The sequence below is a fragment of the Canis lupus genome, chromosome 21 (assembly GCF_003254725.2).
Source record: "Canis lupus dingo isolate Sandy chromosome 21, ASM325472v2, whole genome shotgun sequence".
In the NCBI taxonomy this organism is placed as follows: Eukaryota; Metazoa; Chordata; class Mammalia; order Carnivora; family Canidae; genus Canis; species Canis lupus.
In genome coordinates this window covers 34,243,380-34,263,524 of record NC_064263.1, presented here as the reverse complement: position 1 = coordinate 34,263,524, position 20,145 = coordinate 34,243,380, and the positions used below count along the sequence as shown (strand labels likewise).

General features: G+C 41.5%; 1 protein-coding gene across 7 annotated transcripts in view; it reads left to right on the top strand.

Moving 5' to 3' along the window:
- Positions 1 to 18,224, top strand: part of IRAG1 (inositol 1,4,5-triphosphate receptor associated 1) — a 125,130-nt gene extending 106,906 nt beyond the window's left edge. For 6 of the 7 annotated variants that reach the window (XM_025459464.3, XM_035704063.2, XM_035704062.2 and 3 more), the window contains 3 exons: positions 8,029 to 8,148; positions 9,451 to 9,585; positions 14,788 to 18,224. In XM_025459464.3, the coding sequence (XP_025315249.1) occupies positions 8,029 to 8,148; positions 9,451 to 9,585; positions 14,788 to 15,031 (499 nt within the window). In that variant the 3' untranslated portion in view covers positions 15,032 to 18,224. Of the gene's footprint in view, positions 1 to 2,914; positions 2,943 to 8,028; positions 8,149 to 9,450; positions 9,586 to 14,787 lie in introns of those variants that run through there. The other variant, XM_049098690.1, reaches the window with a different exon arrangement.
- Positions 18,225 to 20,145: the final 1,921 nt, after the last annotated feature.

Here is a 20,145-nt window from a genome sequence, read left to right as displayed (position 1 = left end):
TTTATGAACCCAGAAACTTTTTTTTTTCACTCTTCTTATCTTGTTAGTAAACTTGGAACATAGTTCCTTTCTAAACCAAACATGGGCTTTGGGAATAGGATTGTCATCCTGGGCCTAAACTATGCCCTGGGGATGGGGACAGAGGGTCAGCTTCTCATGAAGTAAAATGGCTTGGTGAAGAAGAGTAAATTCCTGAACAAAATCACATTGCTGTGAGAAAATAGGTAGAAGTTTGAGTACTGTATTGGCAACAAACAGTGTCTGCCATGCCTAATTTTTCTAGGCATCTATACAATTTGCAAGTCTTTTATCCTCAGCCAGAGAAAGGCAGGCTATTTCTATACTCAGAAGAGTTTATAACTTGCTTTTTAAATTCTTTCATTTGCTTGCTGGAAAACATCTGGATCACAGCTGTCACCTCTCAGAACTTTCCCCTTGTGTCTTTTCTCACTTAGTAGAACATACACCTTTATATTCCTTCTTCTTTGCCTTAAGACAGCTTTAGTCCTTCATTTTTCATTGCTGTTAGAATAGTTTTGCTTAACCTGGCAAGGAAAGCCTATGTTGGGTCCCTTTTCAGGGACAAGCTCCCAAGCTCCCTACCTCCAGACTCAGCCTGTTTTACTCACCTCTCAGTATATGCAACCACCAACCTATCACTCAATGTCTCACCCACCTTAGTCTTGAAGTTTGTCCAGAAACTCCTTACTTTGACACTTCACCCTGTGTAAACTTACAGGTCCTTCACGTTGCATAGGGCATTTTTGTTTCTATCTTTGTTTCTTTTTTTCTTGATTATTACAAAGAAACTGTAAAGGGGTGACAAACTAACAACCATGTGGAAGTAACCAAGGTTACAGAGATATGTCAAGTCCCTCAAGTCATAATGTCTACTCCATGTTCTCTGAATCTCTTCAGAAATGGTTTCTTGATGCCCTGAGTGAGAAGTGCACTAAAATTTTCTTCCAATTCTGCCTTGGGGTACACAAATCCCTTCTCCAAAAGGCCCCAAACAAGGTCCCATTCCCTATTCTTGGTCTACAGAACCAATCAAGGAAAAAGATCTATGTCTTCACTTTTCGAAAGAGACTCCAATCATGATGAAACAGGGCCACGACTCTGTAGAAGTATTGCTCACACCAGCTGAGATCTTCGATCTGAGGCAGTGGGGATCATCAAGAGCCAGAGCCATCCTTGATAGGAGAAAGTGAGATACAAAATTAAGGACAGCAAACATTGGCCCCAAATCAGAAGTGACAATGAATGAGGATCAATAGTGGCCCCACCTTTCTAAGAGTTTAGAACCAGGAAACATTAAGGACAGAGTGAGAATTGAGACAAGTCAAGCAATAAGCTCAAGGAAAGTATCTGAAGCTCACTCTTCTCTACCCAGAGACACCACCATGATATATATAAGTCATCCATGCTGTAGCTGATTTGCCTGTCGGGAGTACACCCAGCCTATAAGATGGCTGCAAAAAGGGGAGACCATATTAAAAAAAGGAGGGATTCTAACATGAACTATAGCTTCTCCCTTTGGATTCATGAAAGGTGCTAAGTGATTTCCATCTGAATTCATGAAACTGGAAACATTAATAGATTGCCAAGAGGCTAACAATGAGACAATTTGTGAATGAAAATAAATTCATATCTTCTGTTCCAACACAAGTACAGTCAATTCCAGCTACCTTCTCCATATTGTTAAAGAGGAAAAAAATGCATTTTAAGTTCATTGCTTTTAGATTATTATATTTAGTTTGATTTAAAGTGGTTTCAGATTTCCCTAAGTATACAGTGACTAGGCAGGAAGGGAACTGGCTAAGCATGTGAAAGATGATAAGAAAATCAAATTACCTGTGGCTAGTTCTCAAAGAAATACCTGATAGCTAATTGTACTACCCAGTGTGACTTGAGAGAATTCTGACTGTTGCTATTGTAGGTCACTTCATAGTAAATTGTTCTCCCTCAAGGAAGGTCTAGGGATCTGTAGAATTACCAGAAAATTCACAGAGTAATATTTAAAGTGAATCTTAAAGATTAAAACAGAATGAAGCTTATGATGAGTTCTATAAGTAGACTATTTGTTCATAGACTTATTCTTTCATTCCTCTAACAATTAGGCACCAAGATCTAGGTATCTAGAATGCACTCAGGAGTTCACAGTCTAATGGAAAAGGCAGATGGGAAACAGCCCATTATAATACAATGTGATGGGTGATATCATAAGAAGTATAGGTTGCTAAGGCAACAAAACATAAGAAAATGAGCAGAGCATCTTAACCCAGATTTGGTATAGGTGGGGGAAGGGGAGCCTCAGAAAAAAATGTTTCCTCTAGGAATTTACTTTTAAAGTGAAAGCTAGAAGTTATATCATTTAACCAGGTGAACTGGAGATTAACAGCATTCTAGGGATGCCTGGGTGGCTCAGTGGTTGAACATCTGCCTTTGGCTCAAGTCATGATCCGGACTGAGTCCCACATCAGGCTCCCCACAGGGAGCCTGCTTCTCCTGCTGCCTATGTCTCTGCATATTTCTGTGTCTCTCATGAATAAATAAATAATAAACAAAATCTTAAAAAAAAAAAACAGCATTCTAGGCTCCAAAACAAGAAAGTATGGAGTAGTCAAGGAATAATACAATGATTGTGATAATTACTGCTTACTTTATTAATAAAATTACTGGTGATAATTACTAGCATGCTTACTTTATGCCAAGTCCTGTTCTAATTGTTTTACCTTAATGATTTCATTTAATCCTTGCAATATAGGTATTAATATCAATATTAACTATTAATATTAACAATAACTATTAAGATCCTTATTTTATAGATGTGGAAACTGAAACTCAGTGAAATTACTTGCCTGAGGTTACATAGTAGTAGATAACAGAACTTATGATCTTAATGTCTTAATAGACACACCAACTAGAAGAATGGAAAGAAGTTCAATATGACTGAAGACAAGAGGATGCATTTAAGGACTATTTTTATAAGAAGTCTTGTGAGCTATTATAAATGACCTGGTGACTGGCTGGAAGTAGAGTATGGGGTGGGAGCAGAGGGTATACACAGAGCAGTTCACTGAGGGATTAGCAAAATCATGGGTGAGAATGATGCACAGCATTAGTTTCTTAAAAGGGGACACTATAATGATACATCACAGAGCAATTTTTACTATAATCTTTAAAATAACCATTTTTCTACATTTTTTAAACAGCCAGGGAAAATCGCTTAAAAGTTTGTATGATGTCAAATATGGATAGCTAATAATTCCCCTTTGCTGATAGTATTCCAGAATGAATTAGCCTTCCATCAACTGGTAGTGTACCCTAGGAATCTGGGACTGAGTAACAGGAGTAAGGAAGGTCTTCTAACTCAGTTCCCCTGGGCTGGCTTATCTGTGAGGTCATGGCAATGGGAGTAGCTTAGAGACATCACTGAACCCAAAAAGGTAAGATCTGTCCACTGGAAAGAATTGCAGAAACTTATGAATACTGTTTACCATATGGAAAAAAATAGATTCTAACATACCTCCCAGTTAAACAATACACTTTGACTGAAGGACTCCTCACATTACTGAGAACTAAGCACAATGACAAACAATTTTGACCCAGTGGACATAGAAAACAATGAACCTCATTTTAATGAATCATCCCAGAAAGAAAGCACGCACAATTTCAGGCTGGTAATAGATGCCAAGATCCATCTGTGTTTGGCTCAGAAATCTCTAGGGTGGGCACAGGCTGTGCTCAGCTCCATGTTTACAGCCATGAATAGAGATTCCTTCAGCTCAACCCAAACACTGGGTTCTCAGGAAATAGCCATTTACAGAAAGGACCTGCCCACTTTACAAGATTAATAGGCAGACTGGATAAGCCACAGTGAAGTCAGTGTAACTCAACAAACACTTAAAGGCACTTACTGTATGCTAAGCACCATTATAACTCAAGCACCGTCTCTCTCTCTGTGTGATCACAGTCATATGGAGGGATGGATATGTATATAAAACATTAAAATGCCCTCTCTCTGAGTTATGCTGTAACAGAGGTACAATGAGGACATGAAGGGAAAGAGAGATCAGCTTTAACCAGAAGATGTGGGAACACACTGGCATAGGTTCCACAGAGGAGGAGGTATTTGAGCTGAGTCTTAAAGGTACACAGTAAGAAACTTCCAGGTAATTAGAGAAGGTATATAAGGAACTATTAGCTCCATCTAGGGATCAGGAGATAACAGCAAACATTTTATATATTATTTGTTTCCCCTACTTCCCCACCTTACCTCCAATATTAAACCAAAGGCTGTCCCAGCCCATCTCATATTCTAAACAAGCATCCTTTAAAAGAAAGGCAGCATCATAAGCCATGGCCCAGCCTAATGCAAGAATGGCTTCATTCAGCAGGTACTCTGGAATGCACACACCACACAGAGCCCCAGGAATAGACTTCTATTGAAAGGGAGGACTCAAGGAGGTATGAAAAATGCATATTGACATGAATTTAAAAGACCAAAGTGAGAGTCCCAGCCAGGCCCACTATGTACCAATAATGTGAACTTAGGCAAGTCACCCATTCAACCTGAGCTTGGGTTTCTCATCTGACAGATGCCAACCTGCATGAGTGGCAAATAGTACAGTCAAGAGCATGGGCAAGTGTCAGACTGCACAGGGTCAAATCCAAGCTCTACCACACACAGGTTGTATAATCTTGGGCTGGTTACTTAACCTCTCTGAACCTTGGTTTCCTCACCTGTTAACCTGAGAATAATATAGTATTACCTATCTAATGGGTCATTCATGAGTCTTAAGTGAAATCTTACCACAGATCCTAATATATAAGATAAATGTTAGCTCTTCTTATCATTGGGGATTAAGTGAGGCAATGTGTGCAAAAGCATATTAAGAAATACAGCCCCAGGGCAGCCCCGGTGGCACAGCGGTTTAGCGCCTGCAGCCCGGGGTGTGATCCTGGAGACCCGGGAGTCCCATGTTGGGCTCCCTGCATGGAGCCTGCTTCTCCCTCTGCCTGTGTCTCTGCCTCTCTCTCTCTGTCTGTCTCCCATGAATAAATAAATAAAATCTTTAAAAAAAAAACAAAAAAAGAAAAAGAAATACAGCCCCATAGGTGAGTGAGTTGGACAGGGTGATCGACTCAATCTGGGACAGTTGGACCCTGGACAGAAGATCCATATGTTAAAGGGTTGCTGAAATGGACTTCCTCGAGCTATCAGGGAAAAAGTTTAGTGACCTGAGAATAATGAAAGTTTGGGTTCCTCTGATTCTGAAATGTCAGAGTAATATAAATCAAGTTCTCCCTTAAAGATATAAATATTTACCCAGTAATTTATCAGCTTAGATTTTTTTATGGATTAGGTTTGGAACAATCTCAGATTGCTCCCAAAATTTACCTATAAACTTATTATGTAACTAATAGTGATGATGATGATGATGATAAACATCATTGTTGAGTACCATATTCCAAAAAGTTTACTTATATTTCTTCATTAATCTCTACACTACCATCATCAGATACATACTATTATCCTCATTTTACAGTTGAGGGATCTAAAGTTTAGGAAGGGTTAAGAATTTGCAGACAATGGAGCTAGAATTTGAACCCATCTTTGCATCGGGCAGGTTCTTTCCCTCTATACTCCACAGTCCTCCTTTCATACATATTTGTCACTAATCTCTTAGATTGTCAGCTACAGATAAAAGAAATTAAAAGCCTGATACCAATATTTCATTTCTAATATGTAAATATATTTCATAAAAGAATTGCTTTCCTGCCCTTGGCTGTAGCTATGTTTTTCTGCTCTGTTCCAATCATTTGGACAAATAGGAAACTGCACATTAGGCAAAGGTCACATGGAAGGGAGTGGATAATATAATTTGCAAAAGGAGAAATGTTATGAATAGCTGATATTTTTAGAGTGTTATCTTTCTTGTTCACAATGGGTTTTGGATTCCAGTCTGATGAAATGTAAATTTTACAAGGTCTGAGGAAAACTAAGGGAAGGGAAGCCAATGCCAAGAGTGAGAAAATATAAGGCTCACTCATAAAGCCTATCTGAGAGGTTGGGGAGGGTAGCAGCTGCAGTCTTTCAAAAGTTCTGGCTGAAAAGCTCTGCTCATGTTTTGCCTTGTTTGAGGGCTCCTCCATGACATAACTCCCAGTGGGATTTTCAGATACCTAGGTGGGCTGCAGGATTTATAGGGAAGACATGGCCATCAGGATACTTACTTTAAACTCATGCTTCCATACTTCAAATGAATTGCCAGCATTGCCCGGCCATCCTACTATGATTTTCCCCTTTCTCACATGACTCATTCACATTTTCTCTCTTCTCAAACCTTCCTATGTCTCTCAACCTCTCACTCTCAGCATATGACCTTGTCTTCCATTTTATAGAGAAAATTTAAGCTATTAGATAAGAGCCCTTTCATCTTCCCTCACCAGATCCCTACCCACCATCTTCATCTCCTTCCTCCCTTTGTTTTAACTGAGGAGAAGTTTCTCCATCTTCCTAAGGTCTGTCCCTACCTCCCTTAACAAAGAATTTGTTCCTTTGGTCATTCCCTTTCTCTCATCCCCTCTACTGGATTATTTCTATCCACATTTAAATATGCTTTCATCCCTTGACCCACTTCTTCAGCTATGTATCCCACAACACACTCTTCTACTCCCCTTTCCAGTCAGATTACTGCATCTAAATCTTCCTCTTTCTCATTTCTCATTCTTTACTAAGCCCATTCCAAACTGTCTTTGGCTCCCACCATTTCCTCAAAGCTCCTCGTGGCCTCCATATTACCAAATCTAATAATCTGTAGATTTCTGTACTCATCTGACTTGGAGTCTCAGAAGTGAACATGTGACACAATTAACTCTTCCTCCTTGACATGCTCTCCTCTCTTGGCTCCCAGGACTCCATACTCCCCTGGTTTTCCTCCTACCTCTGTAATTGCTACTCCTTTGTAGGTTTCTTCTCCACCTGAGCTAATGGCAGAGGTGCCAGGGTTTAGTCCTGGGTCCTCTTCTCATATCTCCTCATACTGTCTCCCTAGACTATCTTATCCATTCTCCTGGCTTTCAATACCATCTGTATTCTGATGATGTCAAATGTTATCTCTAGCCTCTAGAACTCTTCTCCAACTAACTTTGGTATATCTAACTACCTACTTGACATCTCCACTTGGATATTTCACTGGCATTGAAAATTTATCTTGTCCAAACGTTAACTCTTGCTTCATTGCCTCTTTTTCAGTTCCTCAAATCTCTCTCCATCTTTTGTGTCTCAGGGTCTTCACACATCTGCCTCCTCCCCCAGGATGATCTTCCCTCTGCTATAGATATGGCTGACTTTTCATCTTTCAGGTCTTTGTTCTAGTTACACCTCCTCAGAGAGGTCTTTTCTGACCATTTAATCAAACCAGATTCTCCCCTTGTTACTTTCTGCACTTCAGAGAGTTTGTCTCTTTCATAAAAGTTATCACAATTTGTAATTAACTACATATTTTTTCTTTCCTTTTTTGGGCATTCTCTCCTGCTAAGCTCCATGTTGGCAAAGACCATTCCTTTTATCATTTAATGTATCCCCAGAACATTACAAGGTGCCTGTGACTTAGGTGCCTACTACTCAGTAGATATTTAAGTGAATGAAGCAAAAGATGGACTACAGTAATAGAATGACTCTGAACACTGTGGCCCACCTCCATCTTCCTCATCTTAGTGCTATGGAGCTCCCAACAGCTGTCTGTCCACTCATAGCATCTCCTGGAATAAGAATAAAGGTTGATTTGGGCACATGAAGAAAAAGGGAGCCAGCACCTTATTTGCTGTTTGGAGGTCTAGAGAGGATTCTTGGACGAGGACCTTTATAAAATCTTGCCTCAGGGTAGCAGGATTGAAATGCACTCAATCTTGAATGAGTTTCCTCACTTCTAAAAAGGAATTAGGACAAAGAAACGGTTTGATTTTCAGACACCCAATCTGTCCCTGAAAGGACACCCTGTACTTCCCTCTTCTCACTAGTGGAAAGACAAATGGGGACCCAGATTGTGAAGCCTCTGCTCCTATGCCGACTTTGAGCTGCCTGGAGGAGATTAGCCCGGAGACCAAGGCCAGGATGGAGGAGGAAGCATACAACAAGGGGTGAGTCAGACTTCATCCACCCTGAGGTCACCTGGTAGGTCTCAGAAGATACCTTCCCACGGGTCTTTCCTGTTTCTTAGAGGATTTAAGGAAGCAACAAGTGGCCCTAGGACCTCCTTGCCTCAGTAAGGAACTACATAGGAAAGAACAGGACTGTTCCACAGGAAGGACAGGAGGAAGCAGAGTGAGAGGGTGTGGTTAAGCAATAAATAGACTGCTCTCTTTTAGGCAGAAAGCCATCAGAATGCCACTGCCTAGAACGGTCTAGAAATAAGGCCACAGGGTGGGTTCCTCTTGGTGGTGCCTGAGGCTTCCTGACACATGCTCAGAGGAGTCATGTTGCTACCAACAATATCTAGGAGCAGCTGTAACCCTGCTTCCTAGAACTGACTCTGCCATCCCTTCTTCCTATAAACTGGAATCCCCTCAACTTCCAACTGTCCCCTTTTCTGATTGAGCTTCAATAACACCTTTGGCCCATTGTCAGCCACTGAGGGGACAGAATAGTGAGTAGGGCCCCAGTCCAGCCAGGTGAAGTATCTCTGACAGGCATAGGAACCTATGGGCTTCTGTTTGGCAGCTCCCTCTCTATATATATACTGCAGTGGGGTTGCCCTAGCCAAACTGTGCTTGCCTTAAATATTCAGCTATATGACAAGCAAAAAGAGTACTGATCCTAGGAGAAGGACATCAGAAGATAGGTCTTGAGAAGCCTATCTTTTCACCCACAACTATCCTCTGTACTAAGCATGCATGGGAGTAAACACTTCTATTGGGTTTGTAAACATTTACTGAGTAGATTCCTGGGCCTAGTAAGTGCCTGCCATTTCCATAAGACTTCCCAACAAGCCAGTGTGATAGGTGTCACCTTTCCTAGGTCAAGCTATATACCTGGAACTTCCTCAAAACACTCCCACACCCCATGAAATGGGGGGTACCCTTTCCATCTTACAGGTGAGAAGCTGAAGCACCCAGGTTACACAGAAAGCAAATGTACTGTTCTCCCCACTGAACATTTTGTAGGATAAGAACCCAGTCAGGAGACTTTGCACCCGCATTTTTTCCCTGTCAGTTTTGCCACACATTCACATATAAACAGGAAGGATGACTGAGGAGTGAGGGGAAATTGTACTGACATGAGCCACCTTGGGATTCAGTAGAGCTTCCCAGCTTTTTCCTGTTGTGTAGAACCACAGGAAGTGCATAATTATTGGAAGGGTTCAAGTCCCCACTCTAGGAACTCAGGAAAGGATTCTCTGTGCCTGGCCTTTCCAGACTAAGTTGTTCCTTTTTGCCCTGCAGATACCAGGAAGGTCTAAGGAAGACCCAAGAGCTTCAAGACCTGAAGGAGGAGGAAGAAGAACAGAAGAGTGAGAGTCCTGAGGAAGCAGAAGAGGCAGAAGAAACTGAGGAAGAGGAAAAGGACCAAAGAAGCAGGTTGGAGCTCTTGCCATTGCTGAAATGGGTCACTTAATTTATTAAATTGCACAACAATCCCTAGAGGTGCCTACTCCAGGACAGCAGTGGGTCTGGGGCCCGAGTGAGCAGAGAACAGAAACCAAGGGCACTTATGTTGAGGGAGGAGACTGAGGAAAGAGGCAAAATAGTTAACAAGGGGATGTTTGCAAGAGCTGGGAGATCAGAGGTGGTCAAGATTGAGGCCAACAGCAATCAAGAGCTCTTAGGAACTGAGAAACTACAAGGGACTCTGGCTGGAGTTTCCCCCTAGCCCAGCCACAGTTAGGTCATTTCCCAGCTATCCCCATGATCCAAGAGCCAAGGTCAAGGGACCTGACAAGGGCAGAGAGAACACATGTGGGTAGGGGACAAACTCAGCTTGTTAGCAAAGGTGAGTCTCCAACAGGTTCCATGCTGATCAGATAAGCTTGGATTTTCACTTAGATGAGAAATACTTGGGCTTTTCTTTTTTAATATACTTTATATTTCAAGTGATTTTTCCCTAAATAGGGGAAAATATATAACATGTAGATAAAGATAGTATAGATCCTGCATCTTGTTCTACCTGGGCCCTCATCAGTGTCTTGGATTTTAACCATAGCCCTATGGTTATACATTCTGGTCATACATTCTGCCTTATTGTCTCTATTAGTCCTCAGTTTTGATTTTTAAAAATGTGGTTACAGAAAACTTGAAACACTTCACCAAAGTCTTTGATTTTAGACACAAGCCCCCCCAGACTATCTTGGAGTCCAGGGTGGCTCCAGCCAAAATGATTATCTAATCAGCTGCTAAACTTGAAACAGGGTATGTGTCTGTGCCTCGTTGCTGGCAGACTCAAAATCACATGCATCAGTGAATAAGGTAATAAAATGAAGGTTAGAAGTGAGATGGATAGGTTTCAAAGCACATAGGAAGGGCCTATAGAGCCCAGTTGGAGGAAGATTCAGCCAGAGTGAGAAGTCTCAGCCTGCATGGGTCAACTCTAGTGTTCAAGGGAAGAGCAGTCTAGGAGAGCTGGAGAAAATGCTTCTGTTCAAAGCAAACCTATGCCAGGATGCACCACCTCCCCTAATGAAAGAATCTTCAAGTTTTAACAATGAAAGTATAGTCCCTACTCCAAGCAGCTGGATCCTGTTCTCCTTACATCTCTCCCTCTTGGGGTCCTCTGCTCTTATATTATAGAGATCACTACACTGTCTTCCTCCCCTTTCATGCAATCAAGCCCAGACCTGGACAACAGCCCTTTCTTTGGCTTCTTTGAATACAGCCAAGACAGGCTAGAACTTCTAATACTTCCATGTACCAAGAAAGAACAAAAGAGAACTAAACAGAGTACATGGAATATAAATAGTCTGGTTTGCATTGCAAAGGACTAGAATCCTTACCTAGCTAATTTGATCTCAGGTTATTAGCAGCTCCCTCCCATTTTGTGAAACCACAAGGAAAGTAAGGCTGTGCCTGGGTCCGTCACTGTCCAGCTCCTGGTCAGTAACACATAGCAATGGCTTTCCCATCCATCATCCAAAAGTATTCTCTTGGTCCTACTAACCCTGAGAGGCCTCGTTCTCTCTCCTAACCTTTGGTCCCTCTTGGATTTACTTTTTGATCTTGAGAACATGCTTTACCTCAGCCCTTTTTCAGCCCAGGGGTGTCGCATCATCTTCTCCATAACAACTGACACTGCTAGTATGTGAACTGCCCACTCACAATTATAGGGTCCCTTCCTTACCTGTCACCAAAGCCAGACTGGTCCTAAGAACCTGTTGTCTCTAATGCCAGGCAATCCCCTCATTCATTCCTGAGTTCTATAGACATATAGTTGCCTGCAGGCACCTGTGCTTAAACATGATTTTTCCCACTAAATTTTGGTATTGCACTAATAAGCAAGGTCTAGAGTTATTAAAAGTTCCACGTCTTACTTAGGGCATTTTAAAAACATTGGGCTGGGGTACCTGGGTGGCTCAGTCAGTTATGTGTCTGCCTTCGGTTCAAGTCATGATCCCAGGGTCCTGGGATCAAGCTCCACATCGGGCTCCCTGCTCAGCAAGGGAGTCTGCTTCTTTCTCTCCCTCTGGCTGCTGCCTCCCTGCTTGTGTGTGGTCTCTCTCTCTCTCTCTCTCTAATAAATAAAATCTTAAAAAGAAAAAATTGGGCTAACCCCAGCAGCTGACTCCTTAAGAGATTCCACACCAAACACCAGAGTCTTTTTGTCTGAACTTCTCCTCTGTTATAATTATATACAGTTGACCCTTGAACAATGCAGGGGTTAGGGCTACCCATTCCCCACACATCGAAAATCCAAGTATAACTTTTGACTTCTCAAAAACTTTACTAATAGTGTACTGTTGACCTAAAGCCTTACCAATACGTGAACAATTAACACATATTTTGTATGTTATGTCTATTGTGTACTATATTTTTATAATGTAGTAAGCTAGAGAAAAGAAAATGTTATTAAGAAAATCATAAGGAGGAAAAATACATTTACGCTACAATATTGTAATTAGAAAAAAAAACTGCATAAAAGTGGGTCCACACAGTTCAAACCCATGTTGTTCAAGGGTCAATTGTATAATAATGTAATCTGTTGTAAATATTACTTTCTAAAGGATCAGCTTAAATGAAGTGTGGGTGAATCAACCCAATATCCTAACCATATTAAATAATACATTAAGTAAACATTAAACAAGAAAGACTCCCAAAGTGCAACAGAAAACTTTAGCCTTTCTGCCTGTTCAAATCTACTCTATGGAGTTAAGACAATATTAGGCAGATTTTTACTTTTCTAGTAACTCTCAGAAAGCAGAAGTCCTCTGGTCAGGTTTAAGTCCCAAGAATAATCTCATTTCATTAATTAAAATGGCCAGTTCCCTAAAAAGTCAAAGCTGAACTTCTTTCTTCTCATAGTTCATCTGCTTCAGGAAGGAAGCCTGTAGTAGGCAGAAGGAGTGTGGCTTCTTTCTCTCTATCCCATGTGCACTTCTTTCCTCTCCTCCAGTTTTGCCAGTTCCACGTCTGACCTCTAGGATCAATGTTGTGAAAGGGAATTGAGATGAAGGGGTAGGGAAAGTATTACTTGAATGGTTTTGTGAGTAGGCTCCAGGGCTTGGCACTGGTTTAAAGATGACTTGTTGGCTTTAAGTAGTGTGTTGCTTCATGGGACCTCTAGAGAAAACCACTTCTCTACCTCCCAGCATATATGCACATTCACACCATGGCCAAGGCCCTCTCAGCTGCTGGTCACTCTATGAGGTTGAATGCATGTCTTCTAGCTGTCCACATAAAATCCCTCTCAGGGTTGTACAGGGTTGTACAGGTTGTACAGAAGTATACCTTCACTGTTCAGTTTCTAAGTAGCATCTCTGGGCAGGATCTGTGATGCCCCATGCCAGCTCTCCTTCCCCTGACTACATCCAGTTGAAGTAAAATGTGTACGTTGGGCCCATTACTGGTAGAAGGACAACTTTCCTTATCGTGGCCCACTGCTCTGATGCCATCAAGCATGGCGGCAAGTTTCTTGCTCTTTCAACTGCTCACAGTAGTCTACTGTGTCCTCCAAACCTCAGCATATCAAGTTCTCCAAGCAGCATTTCTGATGCCCCTCTTCCCTAGGCCCAGGTAAGAGGGAAGCTACCTAACTCTCCCTTTTGGAAATCAAAAATCAGAAACTGATTTCTACAGGGATTCTATTTCTAATCTAGTTCTAACTTTTTCATAGGCTAGAAATGAGACCAGCAAAAGATCACAAAGCCAGATCATGATCTCCTCCTCCGGAGTCCCACTTCAGAGTGGAGTTACGTGGGACTCTCCCTACTCTAGCAGCTTGTCTTGGAGCATGGAAATACAGCCCCAAAGGAAGACTGCATTTTAGCATTCAATTATATCTAAGTAGAAACTAAAGAATCTAAATAGGGCTGAAGGAAAATAAACTTCTATTTCCAAGCTGTCCCTTCCCAACAGTTGTGGGAAAAAAACAGATTTTCACCTCAGCTAATGTGCTCACTGTTTTGCTTTGTTTAACTGTTCCTGAAACAATCATCAAATGATTCCCATGTGGAAAGAAACCAATCACTACCTTAGATTCTGAGGCAGGCACTCTGAGCCTCTGGTCCCTTTCCAAGGAAAGTATTGTTGAGTCTTTCTATCACTCATAAAGCATCTTTTTTTCTACTAATTAGAGCTGTCTACTTCTCAGCAAGTGGCTTGCAAATTGCAGTGTCTGGGTGTGCCTCCAGATCTTCAGAAAGCTCTCTTGTCATTTTTCTCACCTCCTCCATTTGATGATCCTCAATATCCTTATTTTTTATATTATTTTAAAAAATAGATCAGGGATTAAAAACAGGAAAAATATTCTAGCCTAGTGAATGAGAAATCCAGGATTTCTCAAGAGAGCTCAAAGAACGGCCTCTCCAAACCAGGCCATATGACCAAATGTTTTTTCACGAGGCCACAAGGAGAGAGGGAAGGTTGAAAGGAAGTTAGGAAGAAAGGAAGAAGGAAAAGCAGAGTGTAGCAGCTGAAAAATGGAGGGAAAGAGAGATAAAAGGGGAGGAGGAAAGAGAGAAAAGAGGAGAATGGTGAGCAAAAGAGGAAGAAGGGAAATTAGGGAGTAAAGATTACTGGGGTTGAGAAAACATCTGCACTAAACCACTGAGAGATTGCTGGAGGCTACTAGTCCTCTAGTTGCCCGTGGGATGGTTCAAAGTGAGGTCCTGAGGTTGATCTGGTTCCTTGTCATTTATCATTGAACATGGAGAGTCTTCTGGAGGTTTAGCACAGTTTTTCTACTCTGAACACAATCAAATGTGGAACTGAGGACAATAAAATATGCATAGGAGCATGGAGGCAGGGGACAGATTAGAATTTGGAACTGATCACTAAATACCACTAAGTGCAGAAAAGATGCTGATCCCATCTGCATGCATGGGAGTGTGGGTCAGCCAACCTTGTATCCTGGAGATTGGGAGAGTTCAGATATCAATGAAAATCCCATGAATAGATAAAGGCATGAATGAATGAATGAATGAATGAATGAATGAAAGATCAAACAAGTAAAGAAAGTATTCTAGCTCAGTACTCCCAACATCAAGGCTATGGACTAATGACATCAGAATCACCTGGGGAAAATTTTAATGTACCTAATATACTAAACCTTTTTCCTATTTTTTCATTTGACAGCAAACTTGAAGAATTGGTTCATTTCTTACAAGTCATGTATCCCAAACTGTGTCAACACTGGCAAGTCATCTGGATGATGGCCACGGTGATGCTTGTCTTGATTGTTGTGCTGGGGCTCTACAGTTCCTATAACTCTTGTGTGGAGCAGACCGATGGGCCCCTTGGGAAATCCACTTGCTCAGCAGCCCAGAGGGACTCGTGGTGGAGCTCAGGACTCCAGCATGAGCAACCTGCAGAGCAGTAGGAAACCTGACACTTAGTGCCCTGTTCCAGCACACAGCTGACTGCCCTTTCCCCAAGCATAGTGTTTCAGGCTGGGTGTGGCGCTGCCAGCCCATCAGGAAACGAGGAGTGTTCTTTTACACTCAGGACCCATGTGGGGAGCTATACATACACAGAAACTGATGTTCTCAGAGGATCAACAAAACTGCCCTCATAAAGCATCTGGTGGATGAAGTCACCTTCACTAAGGAACTCTAACAGAAGGGAAAGTCACCAGCCCCTAGCTCAGATGGCTAGGGAAAATAAAACAGCTTCACTGCAGGAGATAGTAAGAAGCTCACTCTCCTTCCCCTTTTTCCTTTCTGTAGCCAGAAATCAAGAAGAATTAATTATGTCCAAAGGCTATAATTCTAAGTCTGACAATCAGACTTAGAATTTGGAGTCACAATATAAATATCATCCCATCTCCTATCTCATTCTCACTGACTCTCCTTTAACCTCCCCTCTTCCCCCTTGGAACCAGAGTTTCTCTTTACAGAAGTAGGAAATGTTTCAGAAAAATATTTAGGCTGAATTTAGATCAGTGCTTGAAATGAAATGGGAAGACGTGAGTTAATATATATTCATCTGTACACACACACGACACACACATACACACAGTATGCATGTGCATGAAGCCAACAGCCCTCCCAACATGTGCTCTCAGTGTGTGTTCTGGATAAAGCCAATCCACAGATTTTTCACAAGGTGTGGAGCAGTCACCAGGCACCTGTTCAGTGAACTCTCCACATGGATTTAAGATGTTTGAAAAACACTGAAAACTCATGGCTTCAACAGTGAACTTGCTGGTCTCCATTTCAAGTGCTAATTCTAAGCTGTTGTACAACACAATCCATTCCCTATTTGTCCTCTCCCATTGAGAGCAGTTAACCTACTTGTCAGGTAAAGGAGGAGACACAGTGTGCTTTCAGCTCCTATATGCCCACATGCAAATGTGCAATTGCACCTCAGTGCTTCAGTTTAAACGAGATTTCCAACCCAAGTATATGTTTCAGAGCATTGCCAATTGTTTAGCATAAAATGAAGGAGCACATCCCATCTCCAATTTGACTTCTTGACTCCACCTTTACAGCCACTCCCTTCACTCATTCCTCATCAGTTTTTTTTTTTTTTTGGTGGGGGGTGTTGGTTTCTTGTGGGTTTTATTGTGGTGGTTCTGCTCCTATTTTTGTTTTGTTGTTGATGTTGTTTGTTTTGTTGCTAACACTTATATAGAAGTTACTATGAGCCAAACACTGTTATAGGTATTATATAGGTATTAATTCATTTAATCCTCAAAAAAAAAAAAAAGAAAAAACTATAAGGTGGGTACTACTCTCCTCATTTTCAGATAAGGAAACTGAAGCATAAAAACACAAGTAACTTCCCAAGGACATCCAGTTAATAAATTGTGATCCTGGAATTCAAATCCAAGCAGACTAGTCCCTGCACAAAATTGCCTTCTCCAATGGTCTCCTAACTGCAGGCCTTATATTTCACTCCCCCTTCCCCCAAGTAGCCCTCCGACCACTCCAAACTATTTGTGGTTCCCAGACTAAATTTGTTTCTCATAGTTCTATTCCTCCACTCACTAGTTTTTTTTTTCTTTTTATTCTGCATTCTCTTCTTTTCTTCTGGTTGCTTTTCAGAACCAAGTGCAAAAATTATCCCCTCCATACAGGCTTTGATGACCTCCCTCCAACTCCACATAGGTCACACCCTCCTCTCTTTCTGACATTTTTTAAACATCTTCATCATTGACAATTGTGATATATATCACAAGAAGTTATTTATGTATCTATCTCCCCTACTATTTTTCCTCAAAGACAAGAACCATATCTTACCCATTCTCTGGGTAAGTGCCTAGCATGGTGGCTGATTCTTGGGAAGGTGTCATCAAATGTTGGTCAAAAGACTAAGAGAGCATTCAAGGTGGTGGAGAGCAGCCTGGAGACAGCTGATATTTTGCATACTTCCCAGTTCCAGCACCATCACTGCCACAATCTCAATGAGAAAAGCATCTTATTAGCCTCAACTTATTCTAATATTTTTCAGTCTACTCTGCAAGAGAGCAGAAAAGAGACCTAATGGCAACCCCATGTCCAAGCTCAAAGACCGGGCTTCATGCAACCACTCCTTTCAGAAAGACCCACCTAGTTCAGCCCTACTGTAAAAAATCATGTTGTTTTAAGGGTGGAGGGCACCCTTTACAGTGGCTAGAAAAACCACTGTAAGAGAAGCCCAAGCGAGGATTGACCAAGAATGTGCCATTAAGGTAAAGAGGTGCAGATCAAAGCAGAGGGACTTTGGGAGCCTAGAAGAATGGTTTTCCCTGCTGTGCCAGGGGACTGGACATACTGAAAAATCTTTTAGGCCCTTAGAGTCACAGGCAGCATGCAAAGGCAGCTCCAGAGACAGTAGCTGTGGGACAGGACTCTATGCTGGCAATGTCCAGTCTCAGCCTCCCTTAAAGAAGTACCAGGCTGAGCTGGCCCATTGTCCACTTGGCCATAGGGTTCCACCTTTGTTACCAATTAAAACAAAGGCTGGGAGAGTAGTTACACTGAGCTCCTGGAACTCCAACTGCTTCATAGAAAAGCCTGCAAAAGTACTTCCAGACATAGGCCCTCACCCAAAGTACTCTGTAAGAGTAAGAGAGGTTGAAGAAAAGAACTGTCAGAGTAACCACATTTCCAAGGGCATTCCTCAAAAAAGTACTCATTGGCATTTCTTTTCTGAAAAGCAAAGATTGATCTGAAGAAGCTGGAATGTTACCAAAGCAGCAGTGAAATGGAGAGAAACAGGCCCTGTATTTCCAACAGTGATATTGATCTAAATAAAAGTTCCCCTCAAAATGCCTCTGAAGTCTGACATTTCTGCTTAGCCCTAGGACTCTGGGTGCCTACCTTGAGTTTCAGAGTGATGTGTAATTTGTATCATTGTTGATATCACCTCCTAAAAGGGCCTTCACTTTCTGGCTGCCACAAAATCTACATATATATATATATCACTCCCTCTATACAGCCTGGCAGAGTAAATGGAGAGGGAGATGCTGGATCTGTGTATCACTGGCTGTCAGTTCCTAATGTTGTTAAACCTCACACAGGTGTGCTATCATTGAACTATAGAATGTCACATACCTGAGTTTGAAAATAAAAGCACATTTCCAAACCTTTGGCAGTAGCCAAATGCCTCCTCATTTTATGGAGCTAAGCCACAATCTTGCCCCCAGCCCTGAATTAGAGCACCTTAAATATTAGCGCTTCCCAGAACCAAGCCAAGAGACCCTAGCCCTTGGGTCACTGTACTGTGGGCTACCTCTTAGGGGTTAGATTGGTTCCTCTCTTTCTCCCTCATTCCTGAGCCTAGTTTCCTACACCTTCCTAGCTTATGATTTTTTTTCAGGTGTACAATATAATTCAACAAACTGTTTGAATGTTTCTTTTTTTTAAGATTTTATTTATTTTAGAAAGAATGTTTCTTTTTTTCAAGATTTTATTTCAGAAAGAATTTTTTTTTAAGATTTTATTTATTTTAGAAAGAGAAAGAGTACAAGTGGGAGGGACAAAAGGAGAGGGAGAATCTCAAGCAGATTCCACACTGAGCACAGAGCCCAACGTGGGGCTTGATCTCACAACCTGAGCCAAAACCAAGAGTAGTGCACTCAACCAGCTGCACCACTCTGGTGGCCCTGATTCAACAATTCTATAGATTTCTCAGTGCTCATCAAAATAGTGTACTCTTAATCCCCTTCTATTTCACCCATCCCCCCCACCACCACGAACCTCTCCTCTGGCAATCACCAGTTTGTTCTCTGTATTTAAGAGTCCGGGGTTTTTTGTTTGTCTCTTTTAATTTTTTAAATTAATACATTTTTCTGTGCCAGAGACTGCTGAATTTTCACCAACATGATTTCCACAGTAGACTACATTTTTCAGTTTTTCTTGGAGCTAGATGTAGGAGAATGTAGACTCTCCAGATGTAACTTCCTAAAAACCAACTCTCCTGCCCAATACTTCACACTGTATTTCCCCTCTTCTTAACAAAATTTAGAGGATTTAGTTGAGGACCTGAGGCCTGAGAAGATGGCAGAACCACTAGATGGAAGCTGGATCCTTGAATGGGCACTCACAGAATTCAGCTTTGACATGAGCAAGAAATAAAGTTTTAGTATATCAAGCCACCTGAAATTCAGGAATATTGGCTGTTGCAGTTAGCCAACTCTGATTAATGTATAGATTTGAGCCAGGAATGGAGTTCTTTAATAACAAACTTTAAAAATACAAAGCATTGGCTTAGCAGTCAAGTAACAGAAAACAAGAAAATTAATTTCAGGAGCTAGAAATATGGTGACCCATGGGGTGAATAAAACAAAAATACTTGGCAAAGAGTTACCCATGATAACTTGAAAGGCAGCCCATGGGCAGCCTATAGCCCTAGGAGAAGTGGCTGGAATACACCCAAGCATTGAAGTTTGTAAACCTTTATTGACTGCCTTTGGCAAGGTATTATAAGAAAAAGAAACATTTGGGAAAGAATTGGCTATTGGGAAGCAGAAAGAAAAAAGAATACTGAGGGTTCAGATTGAATGCTTAGAAAGCCTGACTGTTTCTAAACTCCAAACAGTAAGAATAAAAAGAGTTTTCAGTGGGAAAGAACCAATAAAATTTTTCAGTTGAACTCAGATCAACTCCGCTTATGGCAAAGACCAGATTACGGATATGGCCCTTACATCTGTGGTTTCAAATGAACTTGGTGTAGGCACCATTAAATTAGAGAGAGAGAGAGAGAGAGAGAGAGAGAGAGAGGAGGGAGGAATGGAGCTGAGAAAACAAAGAAATGCATCTTGATAATTATGACTGGGAAAGGATTTGGGGTATGATTATTGGCACATGGAATCAAATGGAAGCAAGTAGGTGAGAAATCTAGGTTTGTAAGAGAATTGTATTAATGAAGAAACATAAGCCAAGATGAAAAAGTTCAGTTATTCAAATTAGAAAACAATTTTTGGAATCCTCAGCTTACACCAACAGAAGGTAGACTGCAAAAGCCATCCTATCGGGCAGCCTGGGTGGCTCAGCGGTTTAGCGCCGCCTT